Source organism: Heteronotia binoei, chromosome 4 (genome assembly GCF_032191835.1).
Source record: "Heteronotia binoei isolate CCM8104 ecotype False Entrance Well chromosome 4, APGP_CSIRO_Hbin_v1, whole genome shotgun sequence".
Classification (NCBI taxonomy): domain Eukaryota; kingdom Metazoa; phylum Chordata; class Lepidosauria; order Squamata; family Gekkonidae; genus Heteronotia; species Heteronotia binoei.
In genome coordinates this window covers 104,519,590-104,543,646 of record NC_083226.1, presented here as the reverse complement: position 1 = coordinate 104,543,646, position 24,057 = coordinate 104,519,590, and the positions used below count along the sequence as shown (strand labels likewise).

At 48.2% G+C, this 24,057-nt stretch overlaps 1 protein-coding gene across 1 annotated transcript in view; it reads right to left on the bottom strand.

Moving 5' to 3' along the window:
* TMEM232 (transmembrane protein 232) overlaps positions 1–24,057 on the bottom strand; it is a 143,703-nt gene that overhangs the window by 21,183 nt on the left and 98,463 nt on the right. The window contains exon 10 of the mRNA XM_060236564.1: positions 9,438–9,616. Coding sequence (XP_060092547.1) covers positions 9,438–9,616 — 179 coding nt within the window. The remainder of the gene's footprint in view (positions 1–9,437; positions 9,617–24,057) is intronic.

The following is a 24,057-nucleotide window of genomic DNA, read 5'->3' as shown; positions in this document are numbered from 1 at the left end:
TCGCAACAGCCTGTAAGGCCTGGTCCAGATTCCCTGGGGCGGAGTTGGGCCGGCCGTCCATTAGTAGATAGAGCTGGGTATCATCTGCATATTGATGGCAACCCAGCCCAAACCTCCGGGCAATCTGGGAAAGGGGGCACATATAGATTTTGAACAACATTGGGGAAAGGACTGCTCCCTGAGGCACCCCACAATCTAGTGTGTGTCTCTGGGACCGCTCATTCCCAATAGCCACCCTTTGTCCCCGACCTGAGAGGAAGGAGGAAAGCCATTGCAAGGCCAACCCCCCAACCCCAATGTCGGCGAGGCGGCACATCAGCAACTGATGGTCGACTGTATCAAATGCTGCCGACAGATCTAGTAACATCAGTACCGCAACGCCGCCTCGATCCAGTTGCCACCGGAGGTCATCCACCAAGGCGACCAACACCGTCTCCGTCCCATGACCAGGTCGAAAACCAGACTGGCACGGGTCGAGAATGGGTTCTACTTATGCATCTGCCTGAAGAGGCATGATTCCTATGTAATGTCAGCAATAGAAGGTACTTATATTGCTTGACAAATTAAATGAATGAGGACAAACATGCATTTGTATTACATGTGTATTCTAGTTGCCTTTCAGAAGAGGGTCTCAAAGCAGAATTTACAGGTTTTCTAGCCAGTCTACCTGTAGTGTATCGCAAGGCCGCCATTACGTAATAACGCAATAACGAAATGGCGGCACTGCGCCACTAACGGCCAGGTGCGGTAATGCCAGGGGCTGTCCCTTATCGGCACCACAAAGCGCGCGAACGCTCCACCAACCACCGACTAGGGCGGGAAGCCCAAACAGCCTGGATAGGGCTGGCCAGACCAAGAGGTTGTCCCGGGGTGTTGTATATATAAGTGGGACCCGGCCCGCGTGTTCGGTTCCTTACCTTATAATGTACCTGCAATAAAGCATGTTGCCCTACTCTCGTCTCTCGTCGTGGTACATTATAGTGACGATGAAGGTGGGATCCTAGCCCTGCGAACAACCGGGCTACATAGGAGACCTACGGGCAACTGATCGCCACGACCGCCGCTACAGCCACCATGGCCAGCCAGAGCGGGAACACCGGTCACATCGAAGCGTTCAACCCAGCGAACCCGGAAGGATGGGAGCCCTACTCGGAGCAGGTTGATTGCTACCTGAGGGCGAATTGCATAACCGAGGACAGCATGAAGAGGGACGTTCTCCTGAGCGTCTGCGGGGCCGCCACGTTTGAGATCACGAAGGGTCTCTCGGTCCCCGCCAGACTCACCGAGAAGTCTTACGAGGAGGTCGTTCGGCTCCTCACGGGCCATTTCCTGCCACAGCCGTCGAGGGTGGCCCGGCGGTTCCTCTTCCACAAGAGGGACCAGGCCCAGGGAGAATCGGCCGCCGACTACCTGGTGGCCCTGCGACAGATCGCAGGCAGCTGCAACTTCCTGAACCTGGAAGAGACGCTGGCGGACCGGTTCGCCTGGGGCCTTCGCGATGAGAGGCTCCAGCAGAAGCTCTTCGCAAAGGAAGAGCTCACTCTCCAGAGCGCCTGCAGCGAAGCCATGGCGTTCGAGAGGACCACCCGGACCTTCCCCAAGGCAAGATCCGAGGCTATCCACCACGAGGAGCTGGACCCCGACCGCCTGGAGGACGGAGAAGCGTTCCAGCTGCGCCGCCCAGCAGGGCCAACCAACCGAGCTCCACAGCGTTTCCGACCGACGGAGAGACCACCCGCCATGAAGTGCACCAGCTGCGGCGACCCCCATGACAGAAGGGACTGCCAGTACAGGACCTGGGACTGCAGGAGCTGTGGGAAGACCGGCCACATAGCACGGGCTTGCCGAGCCAAGACCAACCGCCGGAGACCGACCACACATCACGAGGCCTCCGAGTCCCACTCCACAGCCTCCACCACCCTCCAGGTACTGAACTTGCCCCTAACCACCCCCAACAAGTTCAAAATGGAAGTCCTCATCGAAGGGTCCCCATGCCTCATGGAGGTGGACTCAGGCTCCTCCATTTCCATCGCGGAGGAGACCCTGAAGAAGCTGCGCCCCCCCCCAGCGGGTGCCGCTGCGGCCGGCAGATTTCATTTTACGGGACTTTCAGAAGAACCCGGTACAAATTGCGGGGTGGGCCAGGGTACAAGTAGAGCGGGGATCTTTTAAGGGCCCGATGGACATCCTGGTGGTAAAACGGCCGCTCACCACCCTGCTGGGATTCGCGTGGTTCAGCCCCTTGGGAATCCGCATAGAGGGGGTGGCGCAAACGGTCTCAGCCGGAGGGTTCGGGGAGGTGTGCAGAGAGTTTCCTGATGTGTTCGACGGGTCGCTGGGTAGCTATAAGGGGCCGGCCATCTCCCTACCGCTCGACCCAACGGTCAGGCCGATCCGGCTCAAGGCGAGAAGGGTCCCGTTCACCTTAAAGCCCAAAATTGAGGCCGAACTGGACCGCCTCACGGCACAAGGGGTCCTGGAGCCGGTCAATTATGCCATGTGGGAAACCCCCATAGTGACCCCGGTCAAACCAAATGGGGAGGTGCGGATATGTGCAGACTACAAGTGCACAATAAATAAGGCACTCCAGGATAACCCCTACCCAGTGCCTGTAGTCAGCCACGTATTGGCAGCCCTGGCTGGACCTGGCACAAGCCTACCAACAGCTCCCGGTGGATACCAAAACGGCAGAGGCCCAGACTATTGTGACCCACAGGGGGGCTTTCAGGGTGCGTAGGCTACAGTTTGGGGTCAGCGTGGCTCCGGGGATTTTCCAAAGTATAATGGATGCTCTCCTCAAAGGGATCCCCAGAGTCCAGCCCTTTTTCGATGATGTTCTAATCGCCGCCCCAGACCCCGAGGAGTTCAGCAACCGCCTCAGGGAAGTGCTCTGTCGTTTTCAAGCTGCTGGGCTAAAGGTGAAGCGGGAGAAATGCTTCCTGGGAGTACCGCGGGTGGAGTTCCTGGGATTCGCAGTGGACGCAGAGGGCATACACCCGACGGAAGAAAAAAACCGGGCCATCGTTCAAGCTCCGGCTCCCACCAGTAAAGCGGAGCTACAGAGCTTCTTGGGGGTGCTCAACTTTTATCACACGTTCATACCCCATAAAGCGGCCATCGCTGAACCCCTACACCGGCTGCTGGACAAAAAAGCTCCTTGGGTGTGGGGCAAGCGACAGGCCGCCGCCTTCCAGGCAGTGAAGGACGTCCTGGTCTCCAATGCAGTGCTGCATCACTTCGATGAGCGCCTACCAGTAATCCTGGCTTGCGACGCATCGCCGTATGGGGTGGGCGCAGTCCTGGGGAAACAGCTACCAGACAGCAGGGAGGTGCCGGTCGCTTACTACTCCCGCACACTCACCTCTGCAGAGCGTAATTACGCCCAAATTGACAAGGAGGCTCTGGCCATCGTAGCGGGGGTCCACAAATTCAACGATTATTTGTACGGGCGGAAGTTTACAATAGCCACAGACCACAAGCCGCTCTTGGGTCTGATGGCCCCGGACCGCCAAAGCCCCCAAATCCTGTCACAACGTGTGTTGAGGTGGAATCAATTCCTCAACTCCTACATGTATACCTTGGTACACAGAGCGGGCAAGGCGATGGGCCATGCGGACGCGCTCAGCCGTTTGCCGCTCCCGGACACGGGCCCCGATCCAGCCCCAGCACACCACATCATGTCGGTCGAGTCACTCCCGGACCAGCCTCTCCACGCCGCGGAAGTGGCCAAGGCCACCGGGAAAAACAAGACACTGGCAAGGGTTCTCGACTGGGTGGTGAGGGGGTGGCCGGAAGGGAACATGGGGGAAGAATTCAAGCCCTACAAAACGAGAAGGGATGAATTAGCAGCCCACAAAAGGTGCCTGCTGTGGGGGAGCCGGGTGGTAGTTCCCCCCCCTCTACAGAAGCGGGTCCTGGAATCACTCCACGAAACCCACCCCGGCATAGTTAGAATGAAGGCCTTAGCTAGGAGCTATGTTTGGTGGCCAGGAATGGACGGGGAGATAGAGAACTGGGTCCGGAGATGCAGCACGTGCCAGGAGTCGCGGCCAGAACCGCCCAGCGCCCCGGCCACACGGTGGGAAACTACAAGGAAACCCTGGTCCAGGCTCCACATAGACTTCGCGGGGCCCTTCCAGGGACAGATCTTCCTGATCATAGTTGATGCATACACGAAATGGCTAGAGGTCATTCCCGTGGGGTCCACCTCGTCCGCAGCGTGATCCGAGCGTTGCGCAGGGTCCTGTGCACCCACGGCATCCCGGACACCCTAGTCTCGGATAACGGGACTGCATTCACCTCGGGGGAATTCCAGGCGTTCCTCCAGAGGTATTTGATAAGACACATAAGGTCTGCCCCCTTCCACCCGGCCACCAACGGCCAGGCGGAGCAGATGGTCCGCACGACCAAAGAGGCCCTGGGCCGAATTGTGCAGGGCGACTGGGACCACAGATTAGCCGCGTTCCTGTTTGACAACAGGGTCATCCCCAACCCAGTCATGGGGGTTAGCCCGGCTGAGCTCCTCATGGGGCGCAAGCTCACTACGAGGTTGGACAGGTTGCACCCCGACCGAGCCTCAGACGTGCGTGGGTCCCCCGAGGTCAGAGACGCGGCTAGGGGGTTCTTCGCGGGGGATCCAGTATTCGCCCGCAACTACGCTAAGGGACCAGAGTGGCTAGCGGGGCGGGTACTGCGGGTCGTGGGATCCCGCCACTACGAGGTGTCCACAGAGGGGGGCCAGATCCTACGTCGGCACATCGACCAGATGCGCCGCCGGACCCTACCGGAGATACCAACCGAAGCGGGTGAAGAAACAGGGGCCGGGGAGCCGCCAGCGATCGCTGCACCGGCGCCCCACCAGCGGAGCCGAACCGACCCACTGAACCAGACCTGCCGCCCACTGACGCGTCAGCCCCCCGGAGGAACCCCGGAAGCCGAAGCCGCCCCGACACCGCAAGCAACTCCAAGACGGTCAACACGGGAGCGCCGGCCTCCCGCCTACCTACAGGACTATGTACAACAACTAGGGGGGGAGGAGTGTAGTGTATCGCAAGGCCGCCATTACGTAATAACGCAATAACGAAATGGCGGCACTGCGCCACTAACGGCCAGGTGCGGTAATGCCAGGGGCTGTCCCTTATCGGCACCACAAAGCACGCGAACGCTCCACCAACCACCGACTAGGGCGGGAAGCCCAAACAGCCTGGATAGGGCTGGCCAGACCGAGAGGTTGTCCCGGGGTGTTGTATATATAAGCGGGACCCGGCCCGCGTGTTCGGTTCCTTACCTTATAATGTACCTGCAATAAAGCATGTTGCCCTACTCTCGTCTCTCGTCGTGGTACATTATACTACCCATCCAGACACTGACATAGACTTCTTTTGCTTTAGCAGGGTTGCTGTATAAGATGTTTCCAGGATGTATGCATGGCTATGCTGTATAGCAATTCTCTTAAAGTGAAATCAAGGGGCTTAGAATGGACCAATGCTGTGCTGTTAATGTTGTATTGAAACATCTAGTACAGGGGTGTCAAACATGCAGCCCGGAAGCCCCCTATCAGGCCCTCGAGCAACTGGCTGTCATCTGCTTCCTTCTTCCTCTCTCTTGCTTCCTTCTTCATAACAGGTTGCTTTGCAAGTCTTGCTCAATCACACAGAAGCTACAGAGCAAAGTCTCTTTTTTTACCATTGGCTGAGGCACCTCCCTTGGGGAGGGAGAGCTTGCTTTGCCAGGCTCTCTCAATCACACAGCAGAATCACTGAGCCAAGACTCTCTTCCTTCTATTAGCTGAGGCTCCTCCCCTCCTGGTCCCTTGGGGAAGGAAGGAAAGAGCCAGAGTTTCCTTTGCCCAGTTCCCTGATCCCATGGGAGTGATACAAAGAAAGCACCTTTAAGACCAACAAGTGCTAATGTTTTAAGCATGTTGTGGAGGAACGCCATCTTAGTTAATGTTGGTGCTTTGTTGGAAGGGAACATTAAACTATTAAAGCAGGCTTTGGCCTAGCCTCCCTTCATCCCCTCCTCCCTTCCAGAGTTAAACCAGCGCCTCTAGGGGGAAAGCCTCCTAGAGGGGCAGGAAGTTCTTTAGCCTTTTCCTCATTGCCTCCCCCCTTCTGGAGTTAAACCAGCAACTCTAGGGGGAAAGCCTCCTAGAGGGGCAGGAAGTTCTTTTGTTTTATTTATTTGAGTTAGGCGGGAAAAGGCGAGTTCTCAGCTGGTGCTCAGGAAGAGAGGTTGCCAGCCGGTGGGCTCCTGCCTGTGGGACCCCAGGCAGTCATTCACAAGGTAGGGCAAGTTTACACCAGGGACGAGGGGATGCGTTTAAACCCACCTTTTATTTGTCCTGCTTGTTGCTGTCCAGGTGCTGTGCTAAACTTTTACATGTAATTGTTTTTGTTTTTATTTTTCTTTCTCTTCTTATTAAACATTTTTACTGTTTTGAATGCTGGCAGTCAAACTCTGTACCACATAGATCCCCAACCGCTTCAGACCACGCTGCTTTATGAAGGGGGCCCCAGGGAAGGGGGAAGGCATGCAGTTGGATAAGGTGCCAATCCTCCAGGGGTTCCCCAAAAAAGTGCTGTGGTCTCTGTGATACCCAAGTACAGGGTGGCAGAGGACCTTGAGGCCTGGCCTCATAGCTGGAGAGGGGGATTGGGAGTCCTGTTCCTCTCAATCTGAACCCCTAGACTGAGCAGGTGGTGGCAGCAAGCCCAAGTGGCCAGAGGAGAAATAGCTCCCTCCAGGAGTTGGCGACTCAATAGGGAGTTGACGGGACCGGGTCTGAAGGCAGAATCGGGCCGGTTCCATCACACATGTTTTATTTTAAGGATTTTTTTTAAAAAAAAATCTTTAATTATGTTTGTGTCCTTTATAAAGCTTATATCTCTGCTACCCAGGGGTGGAATTCTAGCAGGAGCTCCTTTGCATATTAAGACACATACCCCTGATGTAGCCAATCCTCCAAGAGCTTACAAAAAAGAGCCTTGTAAGCTCCTGGAGGATTGGCTACATCAGGGTTGTGTGGCCTAATATGCAAAGGTGCTCCTGCTAGAATTCCACCCTACTGCTACCTAATCTTAAATAGGTACACATACGGCCCGGCTCAACATTGCTCAGCCCAACAAGGCCTCATTTATGTCAGATCCAGCCCTCATAACATATGTGTTTGACACCCCTGATAGTATTTCCCTTTCCCCTTCTTTTAGAGGTTTATGCTGCTTATGCCATAGTTCAGACCTTATTGACTCGTATTCAACTGGGCAAAAACAATCATTCAAGAATACCTGGAATAGTCACTAGACAAATTCCCTGTGATCCTTTGGCTCGTCAGAGTTGCATTTTTATAGGAATCCGGGGGGGGGGGGATGCTATGGAAGCAAACTAACCTTTACGTTGGTGTAAGTCCCAGGACCACCTTAAAGTTTAACAAAATGAGGTATAAGCTTTCATGAGTCACTGCTCACTTCTTCAGATACTTGCTTTTTCAGATACTTTAGATACTCAGGTTTTTACTCTTTTCTACTGCTACAAACGGACTAACCCATCTTGAACTAAAATCTTGGTTAAATTGAAATTAATATAGCTTGCCACTGAGTAAATATGTTTAAGATCAAGAGAATAATGAAAAAAAGAGGGTTTCTGTTTCAGAAAGTTTGACATATGACACAGAACATGCCCCCTCATAATCCACTGTACCCCCAATCATTTTTTTCCAGTGCCACCACTGTATATGTACACTACTGGGGTACCTGACTACACAGAGAACAGTTAGCGTGGATAGTAGCATACACAGATAAAGCCACCAACCAATTCCTTTACCATGGTTTTCTTCAATCAACCCTGACTGAGGGAAATTTGTGTAACTATCTTCATGTAAGATGACAGTAAAAACAATTGAAGCTTTTTTGTTTTAACTGATCATTAGGTGGGTTTTGGCTTCAAATCTAAACATTCATGTACCATCTAAGAAAGGGGTGTCAAACATGCAGTTTGGGGGCCAAATCAGGACCCCGGAGGGCTCCTATCAGGCCCCCAAGCAACTGGCTGTCATCTGCTTCCTTCTCCCTCTCTCTTGCCTCCTTCTGCATAACAGCTTGCTTTGCAAGGCTTGCTCAATTGCACAGGAGCTACAGAGCAAAACCTCTATTTTCTCAATTGGCTGAGGCTCCTCCCTTGGGGAGGAAGGGGGAAGGAATAGCTTGCTTTGCCAGGCTCTCTCTGTTGCACAGCAGAGCTACTGAGCCAAGCCTCTCTTCCTTCTATTGACTGAGGCTCCCCCCACCCAGTCCCTGGGGAAGGAAGGAAAGGTTTGCCTAGTTCCCTGGATCCCATGGAAAAAATACAAAGAAAGCACCTTTAACACCATTGTGCTAATGTTTTAAGCATGTTTTAAGTTTTTTAAAAATATATTTGTGTTTGTCTGTGTTCTTTATAACAAATTATAGCTCTGCTACCTAATCTTAAATAGGTACACACATGGCCCAGTCCAATATGGCTTGGCCCAACCAAACATGGCCCAGCCCAACAAGGTCTCTTTTATGTCAGATCTGGCCCTCATAACAAATGAGTTTGACACCCCTGATCTAAGGAATAGTCATTAACATTAACTGACACCGTCAAATCAGAAAAACACAATGAAATGCAAATATTCCACTGGAAGCAATATGGAGTAGGTACTGAGTCTCATGAACTATCAGTGACATGGAGTAATGTGCTCTTTGTTTATAAATTTTTGTATTCATGTATCAGCCCTTTTAATAGTAACAAGTTTTGTAACTGCCTTCAGTGAAAAAAGAATTAGTCCCTAAATTATTTAAAAAGGAACTGTGGGCATTACTTGCAGTCTGCTTTGGATTGGGGCCCAATGCCACATAAATTATACTTGGTCGGTATTGACCTATTTATCGATGAAGACTTTAGATTAGACAGCTGATGGAGATGGACAATACTCCCAAGAAAGAAAAATGTTTCAACAGTCTGGAGCACAAAAGTAGCTGAGCATTTTTTGGAATGTCTGTCCATTTAGCTGCCATCAAAAGTCAAAATATACATCAACAGTAATAGTAACAATAGTTAACTGGCCTGCAATATATCTAAATAATTCTATTCTGTTTTAATACTAAATATTCCAACTTTAGGGATATTTCCTAAATAGGAAAAAGGAAACACTTTCAATTGCTGCTTAGATTATTTATGGATTAGAACAACATAAATCAAGACTATTTTACTGAAATATTAACCTTTAAAATGTGTTTGGTCTGTTTTATGAGCATGCGGCTACTATTAACTAGGGCACTTGATGCTAGTCACTGCACTGTGATTATTCCTGTAATTGTAATTGAAAGTACCTGCAATTTTTTTAAAACCTAAGATTAATCAATATTGACAGTCTGTCAGAACGATGAAGTACACTAGCTTTTAGAATTTACACCTACCTCTGCTACTCTCACAGCATCCAGGACTTGCCTCTCCTTTTCAGTGACCTTTTGTTTCTGTAAAGATTTCCATACAGCATTTCGTAATCCTTCTCGAAGTGCATCCCCAGAGAGTTCACTACACAGGATAACTAGATTGTAGACCACACCATAACGAATAACCCAGAATGGGTCATGACCTGCAAATAATGATATTTTACTTTGCCATGGATGTTACCATTTTGTAATTATATTAGAATATTTTCTGGATCACCCCAAAATCCATTTAATCCCATGCAGGGTCTTCATCCTGTTCCCCAAGCACAATTTATGGTGCCCCATAGAGTTTTCAAGGCATGATATGTTCAGAGGTGGTTTTCTATCACCTGCCTGTGTAGCAACCCTGGACTTCTTTGGTGGTCTCCCATCTAAAACTTAACCAGGGCTAACCCTACTTAGTTTCCAAGGTCTGATGAGACTGGGCTAGCATGGGTCATCCAGACATTACAGTCCTGTAAAAGGAAGAGGAGGGAATTAGAGTTATGTTCTTGCCCGTTTCAGTGCCAGAACACTGAGCAACAGATGCAGAATGCTGGAGACACAAAACATAAACTGAGCATTTAATGATTAACAAAGAAAAAATTGCAACCATGGAGGAATCTTCTCCACCACTTTCCTTGACATCCTGCTGTGCCTCTCGCAGTGCACACTCTCCACCCATGTGCACTAGTAACATGTCTTTTCAAAAGCACCAATAAAATAGCAAGTATATAGGGGCTCACAACTTAGCAGATGGGGCTACATGACCCATGGCTGCCTGGAAGACTAATTTATGCTGTTTTCAACATCAACCAACCAATTCCTCTGACAGCTCAGGGACAATTTAAGCATAATGGGTTAAACAGGCTGTTTCCACTGATTCCCTCTTCCCACTGCAAATCTCTTCCATGTTGTTTCTTAAGATCTCCTATCCCCCAGAAGCAGCATTTTGTGGAGATCATTTAGCTCTAGAGAGAGGAAAAGGCATTTTGTGGAGATCGTTCAGCTCTAGTGAGAGGAAAAAGAAAACTTCATTCTGTTACTGGAAAAATTAGTCTAGATCCCATCCAACAAGGGATAGGAAGCACTTCTATAAGCAAGTGCTCAACCAGCTACCATCATTTTTAAAAAGGGTTTATCATGCACACTGGACTGTTTGAGTGCAGTTCTTGGTGTGCCAACAGCATATCCTCATGGAGCATAGACTCTTGGTATGCTGCTGATAATGCTGGGAAAAAATGGCCCAATATGCAAGATATGAAGCTTTTAAATAGTATTACAGCCATATGGAAAATTGACATAGGCGAACTATCTATCTAGCCTCAACACATTTTTGCAATGTAAGACAATCATGGCTGTCCCTTGTTGTTTGTACCTGGCATCAGGTACTGAAAAATATTCTGTTCTTGTATCCATAGCTTTAATGTGCTAATTACTTAGAGAAGATAAACAGAATTCTTACTCAAATACACTTTAATGGAATATTAGGAAAGCATGTGTTATACAGCATTAATATCAGGAAAGCATGCATTTATACGTAATATTCATGGAATATTAGAAGAGCACACATATTGGTCATGATGGGCAGTATGTGGAGAACATGCTGCAGAGCAGTTTAATTTTGAACCATGAGTCAGTCCTTCAACCTAGGGTTGCCAAGTCCAATTCAAGAAATATCTGTGGACTTTGGGGGTGGAGCCAGGAGCGAGGTTGTGAATTCCAAAGGGAGTTCTGGCCATCATATTTAAAGGGACTGTACACCTTTTAAATGCCTTCCCTCCATTGGAAATAATGGATAGGGGCACCTTCTTTTGTGGCTCATAGAATTGGACCCCCCGATCCAATCTTTTTGAAATTTGGAGGGCACTAGATGCTATGTTGCAAATTTGGTGCCTCTACCTCAAAAACAGGGCCCCCCAGAGCACCAAATACCCACAGATCAATTCTCCATTATACCCTATGGAAATCAGTATAATGGAGTGCCCAGCAGACACTTCCCTCCCCCCTCTTCTGGTGACCTTGAAGCAGGGGGAGGGCCTCCAAACCAGGGGGTCCCATGCTCCCACCTGGGAATTGACAACCCTACTTCAGTTTGCCAACAGTAGCAAAAAAGGAGTTGTCAAAAATAAATAAATAGCTGTGCAGCAATGAAGATTAGGAGCAGGGGTCATTTTGTAGAAAAATAGGTGGTGGAGCTCACCCAGGGATTGTTATGCAGCTGCACCTACTAGTCAATGGACAAGGAAGGAAGGTGGGGAGGAGGGGGGGCTGTCAGAAAGGTTCAGGAGCTACACTCCTGTGAGCTCCTGCTGAATTCAAGGCCCGATTAGGAGTATATAAAGAAATGCTGTATGTGCTTCTTTTTTGTGTAAAAAGGGTGCTTCTATACCAGGGGTCCCCAATGTGGTGCCTCTGGGCACCATGGCACATGCCAACATGTTTTTCTGGTGCCTACCAATCTGTTTTAGAGCTTTTGCCCAGGAAGATGATTTTGATTCTTCAGATTTTTTAAAATTTTGCTTTGGGAGCAACTGCCACCACAGCACATGGATCTTCATGGTGTGACTGAAGGTAAGCTGTGGCAGCAGCCATTTTCTGACTGCCTCCACCTCCTGTAGCAGCAGCCATTTTGTGGCTCTGCCCACCACAATGTGTCAAAACTCTGAAGGTGCCTATAGGCTAACAAATATTGGGAACCCCTGTTCTACACTGTTTATGTTTATGCAGCTGTATCACTGTGAAGAACATGCTGGACTTGCAAATGGTTGAAGCCCAGTCATCACAATTCTTCAGCTTGTACAGCAAAACACTGCTGTTCCCCTTCTGGCTGAAAACACAAAAAGAACCAACCCCCCCCCCCAAAAAAAATCAATACAGTCAAAGACATTTGTGTATGTTAAGTTATTGTGTTGGTCCTTAAAAAACTCATCCTGCCTTATACCATGTTACCATGGCATTTGCGATATTCCCTACATGCCGTTCTAATCAGAACTGGGAATCAGGCAAATAGTGAGGAAACACTAGTCATCCCTTTAGAGTCTTCCTGTTCTAATGTGCTGAGAGTTTCCTGGAATGTATCTCATTATCATTTATTCCTATCACTGTCAATAGCAACTGAGTATGCCCCATCAGTAAAAGAAAGTTCTCATCTCTGCACTGAATCAGGTTATTAAACACATTTTTAAAAATATTTCTTAATAGCGATTACTGTATATTCAAGTTGAACAAGGAAAGTAAAAAGGTTGTAATCTTGTGTTTCTTTGAAGAAACTGTTTCCAGGGTACTTAATATTAAGAGGCAAATTAGTTCCATTTGCTTGGATATACAAAAACCCAAAGACTATTATTTCCAATTAATAACATAGTATATTTTATAGGTATAAAACATGTCTTCTACTGAAATCGATGTTGCTTATTGCTGAGCTTTCATGTCATACATATTATTTATTTATTCAGAAAATTTATACACTGCCTTCCAAGAGACCTGCTCAAGGTGGCTGCATTGAAATGCTGTCCACAGATACAAAGAACATAAATATATATATGCACTATTTTAGTGAAATAGCATTATAACAAGTTTAATTAAATCCAGAACTATGTTTCATTAAAATTAATACATTTCAGTTATTTACTTTGTTTTATTGAAAAGAACCTCTTGTAGAGGGTGAAAAAGGAGTGCACAAAAGTAGCCTTGAAACTCAACATCAAAAAAACTAAGATCATGGCATCCAGCCCCATCACACCTTGGCAAATAGAAGGGAAAGACATGGAAGCAGTGACAGACTTCACATTTCTGGGATCCAAGATCACTGCAGATGGTGACTGTAGCCATGAAATTAAAAGACGTTTGCTCCTTAGGAGGACAGCTATGGCGAACTTGAGCAGTATAATAAAAAGTAGAGACATCATCCTGCCAATAAAAGTCCGTATAGTCAAAGCGATGGTATTCCTAGTAATGTATGGATGTGAGAGTTGGACCATAAGGAAGGCCAAACACAGAAGAATAGATGCTTTTGAGCTGTGGTGCTGGAGAAGAATCTTGAGAGACCCTTGGACTGCAAGAAGATCAAATCAGTCAGTCCTAAGGGAAGTCAACCCAGACTGTTCCCTGGAAGGTCATATGCTGAAGCTGAAGCTCAAATACTTTGGCCACCAAATGAGAAGAGAGCACTCACTGGAGAAGATCCTGATGCTGGGAAAGACAGAAGGCAAAAGAAGAAATGGATGGCAAAAGATGAGATGGCTGGACAGCGTTACTGATGTAACAAACATGAATTTGAGCAAACTTCAGAGGATGGTGAAGACAGGAGGGCCTGGCATGACTTTGTCCATGGGGTCACAAAGAGTCAGACTCGACTGTGCAACTGAACAACAAAAATTGTACAAAATCTGCAATTCCTACTACCTAAAGTGCACTGAAAGAGCCTGGTGGTGCAGAGTGGTAAAGCTGCAGTACTGCAGTCCAAAGCTCTGCTCATGACCTGAGTTCGATCCCAGCAGAAGCTGGGTTCAGGTAGCCGGCTCCAGGCTGACTCAGCCTTTCATCCTTCCGAGGTCGGTAAAATTAGTACCCAGCTTGCTGGGGGGCAAATGTAGATGACTGGGAAAGGCAATGGCAAACCACCCCATAAAAAGTCTGCCGTGAAAACGCTGTGAAAGCAACATCACCCCAGAGTCAGAAACGACTGGTGTTTGCACAGGGGACTACCTTTTTAAAGTGCACTGACTATAATCCAAGGGTTCTGATGCTTCAGTCAATAGGGAATACACTGCATATGCAGAGACAAACTTCTGTGCATCTCGATCATTTTGTTATTCACAAGACTTCTGGAGGGGTGGGAATTTCTTAAAAGCGAAATACTGAAAGCGCAATCACAGACAATTCCTATGAAAAGAAAAAATGGAAAAAGCCTAAAGAAGCCAAGTTGGCTCCATAAACAGCTCTCTAAAGACTTGAGAAATAAAAAAGACTCCTTTAGGAATTCGAAGGAGGGCCTTATAACAAAGGATGAATATAAACAAATCACCAGTGCTTGTAGAAAAAAAGTTAGGAAAGCTAAAGCTCAGTATGAGCTTAAGCTGGCCAAAGATGCTAAAAACAACAAAAAAGGGTTCTTTTCTTATGTTCAGAGTAAGAAAAAGAGCAAGGACATGGTAGGCCCATTGCAAGGGCAAGAAAGTGAAATTGTAACAGGTAATGAAGAGAGGGCGGAACTGCTCAATTCCTACTTTTCCTCAGTCTTCTCTTCTGAGGGAAATGGTGCTCAACATGGCAAAAACAGAACATATAAGGAAGGTATGAAGTTCCAACCTAGGATTAGCATAGGGGTAGTACATCAATACCTAGTTTCTTTAAATGAAACTAAGTCCTCAGGGCCAGATGAACTGCATCCAAAGGTTTTAAAAGAGCTTGTGGATGTAATTTCTGAACTTCTGGCTATTATTTTTGAGAATTCTTGGAAAACAGGAAAGGTACCGGAAGATTGGAGGCGGGCAAATGTTGTCCCCATCTTCAAGAAGGGGAAAAAAGAGGATCCTGGTAACTACCAACCTGTCAGCTTGATGTCTATACCTGGGTTGAAATTAAATCAAAAGAGTTTCTGGCTCAACATTAGGAAGAACTTCCTGACGGTTAGAGTGATTCCTCAGTGGAACAGGCTTCCTCGGGAGGTGGTGTGCTCTCCTTCCTTGGAACAGAAATACATACCAATTCCGCAGTCACTGTTGCTCTGCCCCCAGGCTTCTGCTTTTGTAAGATCAAGCAATCAATTCCCCACTAGTTGCTGTAGGCACATTTTGACCCATAGCTCCCTCCAATTCTCCCCACCCCTTCCAAATCTTGTTTTTTAGAGATCTGGAGAATTAGAAGGAGCCATGGGCCAAAACACACCTGTGCAGCAACTGGTGGGGAATCAGTTGCTTGATCTGATGAAAGCAGAAGTCTGGGGGCAACTGCAGAATCTGTCACAAAGTAGGAGCCCAGTGGCACTTTTAACACCAACAATCTGTCACAGTCAGCAAAACACATTCCATTTAGTTTTGGATAGACAGGATTTAGAATTGATTTTAGTCGCATACAAAAGTGTTACAATGATTTCTATCATTGTCTTGTTGATATATTCAAAACTTACTGTCAAGTCAACAGATTCAAGAATGAGTCAAAGTTGATACTAAGACTACATTTATTGATAACCGGTACTCTGGCGCAAGCCTCTAGCTTGCTAAGAATGAAACCAATACATTGATACATGGGTTTTAAGATAAACTTCAAAAACATTCCTACGGGGGGGGGGGGGGTTTACAGGAGGAAACATTCACACATCACTACTAGATACTTTCTCAGGTGATAGCTGGCCAGTGTCCTTGGATTGTTATGCAAGGCTTCCTCCCACCTCAGGCCCTGAGAAGGTGCCGACTAGTTCCTTCACACCAGTTACAAATCAAAATAAGAAAAGGGGGGAAGGGAAGTAACTAAGGTAAAACATTGCCCCCCCCCCCAATTTGGAATAAAGAGACAGACAACGATATGGGATAAAGGGCCACTTTATTTAAATTAATGGCAATGGGAAAACATGGGGCCAGGTTGAGCCAGGGGTCAAAACACAGACCACCTCCCCAACCTGAAACAGAGCGAGCCCCGGGCCCTGGGAGTGAGCCGACCCAATGGCTCAAACCTGGCCGGCCAGGCACTAGATCCAACTCACAGAGCTCCACCCACACCCAGCCGTGCAGCCTGGGTTGTGGACCACTCCCTAGTGACTGGATCACCAGGCTTCCTGGAGCCAACCTTGAGCCGTGCAGCTTAGGTCCCCCAGGTACGCCTTACACCCCCAAAGGTGCGTTGCCATGTGAGCTCACCAAATGCCCCCAAAAGAACATGTTCCAACGGTAAAACTGCCAGTGACCGACTATAAACAGCACCGCCATAGCCAATTGCCAACGCACCATTCCGCAGTGTAAGGTAGGCGAAAACACTCCCAAGCCAGCCAATTTGCGTGGAAGCGAAAAATTCCTACCTGGCCCCACAACCGGCGACCAGCCTGTGCCTACACTGCATGATGGGCGGGCGGGCCGACAAGCCCTGGAACAAACTGCGCCACAGGGGGACGGGCCAGCCTATATAAGGCTGCCAGCCCCCGAGCAGCCCAGGGCAAACCAATGTCTCCCATCCTAGAGGGGAGGCAATGGGCAGCCCCCAGCCTAAGGCGGCCGATCGGCCGCTCAGCTGGGTGGTGCTGAATTGCCCCCCCATTTGGAATAAAGAGACAGACAACGATATGGGATAAAGGGCCACTTTATTTAAATTAACGGCAATGGGAAAACATGGGGCCAGGTTGAGCCAGGGGTCAAAACACAGACCACCTCCCCAGCCTGAAACAGGGCGAGCCACGGGCCCTGGGAGTGAGCCGACCCAACGGCTCAAACCCGGCCGGCCAGGCACTAGATCCAGCTCACAGAGCTCCACCCACACCCAGCCGTGCAGCCTGGGTTGTGGACCACTCCCTAGTGACTGGATCACCAGGTTCCTTGGAGCCAACCTTGAGCCATGCAGCTTAGGTCCCCCAGGTACGCCTTACACACCCAAAGGTGCGTTGCCATGTGAGCTCACCAAATGCCCCCAAAAGAACATGTTCCCAACGGTAAAACCGCCAAGGACAGTGCCAAGCCTCTGCTTAGGCAACTGACCCCCCACCCAACAGAACATGTTCCAGCCCATGCCTCAAATCAGCCAAAAAGGCCTCGTTGCCCTTTATCGACAAGTGAACGCCATCAGGCCTGTACAAATCCGTACATTTGGCCTTGATAGATGGATGGGGCACATAAATTCCAAGCCCTGCCTCCATGACAATACATAAGGCTCTACTGGCCTTCCTTCTGGCCCGCTCCAAGCCCTCTGGGTCCCAAGCTGCCCGCCACACCCGGCGCGGCAACATGGCCGACCACAAGACAAGGACGCCTGGCCATCTTCGCTTAATCAGGGTGATGTCATCCCGGGCCTGAATTGATAGGGCCTTACCCTTCATTAGGCCCAAATCATTCTCCCCCAGGTGAATCACCAAGATGTGCGGCGGCGGGCCCATCCTCTCCTTAAACAGAAGCGAGAGGAGTCCCGCCCACTTCATGCCCCGCCGGCCCTGCCACTCAATTGTGGCCTGCTCACTCAGGCCCAACTGAGATCCTCCCGGCATCTGACGGGCCTGATGTGCCGCCCAGAAGACGATACTGTGGCCGCAAATAAGGATCCTCCTCCTTTTCGGGCCAGCCACAGCACCTAAGAAAGAAATAGCAAATTCATAAACATTAATAACCATAACCATAACACAATAGAAGAAACCCCACTGTCACGCCTTACGAAACCAGAGGCCGGATATAGGTCCGAAAGGCCCGGGACTTTCAACGGCCCACTCGGCGAATGATATCACCTTCATAGCCCATAGCCGCAGCCGTAGACGCTGCGCCTATGTGAAAAGAGTGAGTGCCAAACTTCGCGCCCCCGAGTCCCAACTTTTCCAGGGCCCGGGTGGTGACTGCCCAAAACTGATTTTGGAAAGAGGGGAGGAGTCTTCATGGCGGAATAGCAGGCCCTGGGCCGTTCCCCGCATTTCCAAATATAGCGCCAAGCCCGCACTGGGCACAACTCCTCCTCCAAACAGGGGCCCAGCGTAATCACGCAGCCCTTCTGTTTTTGGTCGGTTTTAGACCAGCGGACTCAAATGACCGCCTGCCCCTTCTCAAGCATAACATCACCCACCCGCAGGGCCCTGTCCAAAACCTCGTTGCGAGAACCTGCAACCAGCTCCGATACCCGCAACACCCAAAAAAATGCCGTCAACGCCGTGGCGTGAAAAAGAACCTGCTTGTAACTCGATATGCAAACTGAAGCCCAGGTGGAGTGGAGTCCCCGCAAAATAGAGGGCGAAATTGGGAGCCTGCTATCAACCTGGCGGCCTGCCTCCTGGGACCACCCTTCCAACATTTTGGAAATCCAGAAGTCCTTGGTGCCCTCTGAATACCTGCGCGACCTGCTGGCAAAAGCCAACCCAGCGAGATGCCCCTTGATGGACTTCACGGAGAGACCGCGATCCTTCTGCCAAACGCAAAATTGGAGCAACTGCTCGACCGGGACAGGCCAGGTCTCCTCCAGCCCGGCGCCTGCTCTAAACCAAAATTGCCTTGCCGCCCGATCATACGACCTCCTCGTACTGGGTGCAATAGCAAGTTGGATGGCCCGGCTCACTTCCTCCTTCCAATTCGCCACAGCTCTGCCGGCATGGGTACTGGACAACTGTCGGCCTCTGGGGCGAGCTGCCGGAACCGCTCCATCTGTTGGCGAGACAGAGCGTCCGCCACATCGTTACTAGAGCCAGGTACATGCCGGGCGGCAAACAGCACATTCAGGTCTAGGCAGCATAACGTAAAACGCCTAACCAAACTCATAACTGGAGGGGACCTGGAAGTAAGATTATTGACAACATGGACAACCGCCATATTGTTGCACCAAAAGTGCACCGTATGGTTGGCCAAAGAGCTTCCCCAAATAAAAACTGCAACCACAATAGGGAAGAACTCCAAAAAAGCCAAGTTACGAATCAAATCAGAGCTCCGCCACCCGGTTGGCCAAGGTTCAGCACACCACTGTCCCCAAAAATACACACCAAACCCAGTGGTGCCCGCAGCATCAGAGACAATCTGCAATTCAGCTCCAACAGCATAACCTCCCGCCAAAAAGATGTCCCATTGAAATGCTGAAAAAAGTTTTCCCAAACCTCTAAGTCATCCCGCATGCGCCTAGTTACCCGAGTAACATGATGAGGCAAGCGCAACGCAGTCATGCCATCACAAAATTGCCTCAAAAACACCCTGCCGGGCGCAACCACCTTACACGCAAAGTTCAGGTGGCCAACTAGCTGTTGGAGCTCAAGCAGTGAAACTTTCTTCCTTCCCTTCATTACAGCCATCTTTTCACGCAAGCTACGCAACTTCTCCTACGGCAACCGGGAAGACTGCTGTACGGAGTCAAGCTCTATACCTAAAAAGGTCAATACGGTCGAGGGGCCCTCCATCTTTTCTACTGCCAACGGCACGCCCAGCTCGGCCGCCAACTGCTCAAAAGACCTGAGAAGATAAGCACATTGTAAACTGCAACGCCCACTCGAGAAACGTACTAAAACGCTCGAAGGCCAAACAAGAGGCTGAGCACCCCATAGGGAGGGCCCGGTCCATATAAAAACTGCTTTCGAAACAAAAACCCAACAACTCGAAATCGTCCAGGTGAGGGAGACAAGAAAGGTGACCACCCCAACGATGGCTGCTGACCCGAGGAGGGCCCTCCGGCTATATACGGAAACCCCCCACCGTGCGAAGGCACCGATGCACCAGCCCCGGGCCCTATGACCGGGCCCCAAGGGCCTGACGGCCAACCCGTCCCCCAAGACTGAGCCGGCCACCTACCTTCCTGCTCATAGGTGGTACAAAACAGGCGAATATGAGGGCCATTTTTACAGAAGAACTGGCAATGGGAGACACTTAACCCTTGACACTAATTATCCCCTGAAAATTATCCTTGGTTTGAGCCCAGATGGGTAAAAAACAATTATAATGAATGGGGAAAGCAAATTTGTCAGGAAGAATCAGCAGGCAGGAAGAAGGATTAAGCGTCTCCCATGCACTTAATGATTATCTTCCACAAATACCTCGGACTCAGAAATGGCATTACAGTGAGACAGATTTGTTTTCACTGTAATGCATGGTTCAGTCCAGATATCATTCTAAGTCACAGGATCCCACTAACCCTAAAAACCTTCCACTGATTGGGGAAATCTGTGATTATTCTCATCTATAAATTCTTAATCCTAAACTACACTGCTAGATGTTCAGATTTTGAGGCACACAGACTGCCTGACATGTTCTCATAATATAATACTATGCCTGTACTGAAGAGAAGTAGCTGCAGCATTTCAGGCTAACATGAGTTGAAGGAGAAAGATGAATACATATACATAAATGCAGACAAAGAACTGGTCAATGTCTGTTCTTTACTATAACTACAGGACCTGTTTACCTTAGGGACCGCCTCTCTCCATATGTTCCCCCAGAGAGCACTGCAATCCAGCTCACAAAACCTTCTGGAAGTACCTGGGCCAAAGGAGGCCAAACTAAAAATAACTAGAGAACAGGCCTTCTCTATAAAAGCACCCCAATGGTGGAACCAGCTGCCGGAAGAGGTGCAGGCCCTACGGGACATTAGCCAATTCCGTAGGGCATGCAAAACCACCCTCTTCTGGCTAGCCTTCCAAGATGGAGCTTGAAATAAACATCACGCCATCATTAACATTAATATAACTGAGATAGCAGTGAGATGAGACTATTTTAGACTGTTTTAGATTATGTAAAAATTTAATGGTAAATTGTAAATTGTATTGAATTGTATAACTGTTTTATTGTTCAATATGGCTTTTGCCATACCTTGTAAGCCGCCCTGAACCTGCCTCGGCGGGGAGGGCGGGGTATAAATAAAATTTTATTATTATTATTATTATTATTATTATTATTATTATTATTATTATTAGGATTGGCACAAACTCAAAAAAAGCGTCAAAAAAAATGTCTGTTCTTTAATTTCAGACATCATAATACAGCAGCTGAATTCTTTCAGCAACACATATCTACAGGAATAATAACAAAAAATGGGGGAGGGAGTGATGCTAATGCTCATGTGGTACCGGCCCAGCAGGTGAAGAGTCTGGGAGTGATTCTGGACGCCTCCCTCTTCATGGAGGTCCAGGTCACAACAGCTGTATGGTCTGCCTTCTTCCATCTACAGCAGATCAGGCAGCTAGCACCATACCTATCCTCCCAAAATCTGACTACAGTGATCCATGCAATGGTCACTTCCAGACTGGACTACTGTAACTCGCTCTACGCTGGCTTGCCCCTGAAACTGATCCGAAAACTTTAGCGGGTGCAGAATGCGGCAGCTCGCTTGCTGACTGCATCACCTATACGGGTGAGCATACCGCCGGTGCTCCGTGACCTGCACTGGCTGCCTATAGAGTACCAGATCCGTTTCAAGGTGCTAGTTTTAACTTTTAAAGCCTTACGCGGCCTGGGCCCAATATACCTACGGGATCGTCTCCTTCCATATATGCCCCGGAGGTCATTTTGTTTGGCATCTCAAGATCTTCTGATAGTCCAAGGGATGCCCGTCTTGCCTCTACCAGGGCCAAGACTTTTTAGGTTCTGGCCCCGACCTGGTGGAATCAGCTCCCTATGGAGATCCAGGCCCTACCTGGCTTACTGGCCTTTCATAGGGCCTGTAAAATGGAGCTGTTCTGCCAGGTCTTTGGATGAGGCAGTGGGCATCTATCCATCTATTCGATCGGTTGGCCTCCCCCTATGTCCTCACGGCCCGCTGCATCACTGTATTGTGGTGCTATACCATCTTGCTTTATATCATCATGCTGAACTAACCTGTTGCACTTTACTGATTGCTGAAGTTGATTTTATTGTGATTTTAATTCAAATTGTTGAACTCCACTCTGAGCCCCCCCAAAAGGGGGAAGGGGCGAAATAGAAATAAACTAATAATAATAAATAACAATAATAATGTGCCTGATCTGTTTGAATATAGACAAGGCTGCCTTTGGCCTCATGCAAATTAGGTGATGGGCTCAGATATTAGCCTTTCTTGCTTCAAATACATTGTAGGAGTGGAGGTACTTGCATTTATTCTCAAGGAGAGGGAAACAAGAGGTAGTAGGTTAAAAATCTGCACCATGCACCAAGCACTGGAAATCACCCAACATATCCCACAATCAAAAAAAGTCAGAGAATTTAAGTTCTCATTTTCCCAGCAGGGCCTCTTCTCATTGGTGGCAAGTACTGTTCAGAATATGAAGGATGTGAGTCCTGTTGTTGTGGTTAGATCAGATTCACAAATGTTACTTAGTTGTCACAACATCATACAGATTTACAGAGAAGGCAGATAAGAGACAAATAATGCACTACATCCATTTGAAAACAGTGCATAGAACAGATATGCTTGCTCTTCAAAGCTACAAAAGATGTGGGGTTGGAATCCAACTTCCCCTACAATGACCATAACCCTTTGCAGAACCTTAAAGGGGCACCAGGAAATTATGGACTACATGCTACCAACACATTTTTGTGAATCTTGGTGGGAAATGCCACTTCTGTTTTAGCTTTACAATAAATCTCTGTTCAATATATGACAAAACACTACAAGCCGGACAGAATCACCATCAATCTAAATACAGCTTGCCTTGAATTCCACAAGATAAATTACAAATCTTACAAAATCAGCCAACTATATTCTAGCCACTCACAATTGCTTTTGAAAACCCACTCATGATTTACCAAGTATGAGAAATGGTTCTTTTCAAGCTAATTTAAGGTCTGCTGCTTTATACATGAAGAAAAATATTAGCAAAGATGACTTGATCACACACAAGTGGCATAGTTAATGCAACCCCCCCTAAAAAAAAACCTCCTTATAAAAACAGACAGATGGCAATATGCTAGAATCATCATAAATAGTGGACTGCAATCTAATAATCATGTCTAGACATTTTGAGAGAAACCTGACTGTTATCAAACTACTCATCCAGGTCCCCAGCAGCATCACAAAGCTCTCTTCTGTTCTGCTTTGTATGACCTAGTGGCAGCTATCAAAAATGTTGCTTTAAATATATTGAAATAAATATGCTCCTGACAGCTCAGCAGGCTAATAGGCTTGGGGGTGGAGAGTACAAAGCCTCACCACCAAAGGCCTTTAAAGAGAAAGCTGAAGAAGAAAGATCCATTAGATATCCAAGGAAACTGAAAATAAAAAGATAATTTTCATATTCTAATTTAATTTTTGCTTATTGCTAATTGAGTAAGCACTGAGAAATGGGGATGTAGTTAGTAATTCTGCAGCAATACACCTTCCCCATGCATCTTGCTTATGCATCTCAAATGTCAGTGTCACGACCTCAAACACAAAAGAGAAACATTTCTTCCACATACTCACCTGTGCCAAAAAATTGAGGCCTCAAGACGTAAGTCTTAGCAGGATGTGTATTGCACTGTTTTAACCCTGGTCTGTAAGTCTTTACCTCTGTACTGTTGAAATACTTTTATTAAGTGTAACCACCTGGTGAAGTGGCAACACCTGGTGCTGTCAAACCCCACTGACAGTACTTCATCTAGCCAGCCAGAATGACAGCTCAGATCAGAATGATCTAGATCTTAGAGGCTAAATTGCATGCCAACTGTTATTGGCTAGTGCCTTGTTGCTTGACAGATAGCCAAAGATAAATAAGCTAGGAGTGAGCACAGTAAGGGATGGAACATCAGAAGAAGAAAGACACATCAGACTCTTCTGGGAGGAGATGACTTCTGATGCAAGAAAGTACTTCCAGGAGGATGTTGAGGAGAGGCAATTGTTCTAGTTTTACTTCAAAGACAAGGAGCCAAGTTTCTTCTTTTGAAGGTCTGTACAATTTGCCTCAGGAACTCTCCTTTCTCCCCCACCAAGCTGTGCAGCTGCAAGAATACTCCTCATAGAAGCAGTCCTTTGAGCATTGTACAAAGTATATCCC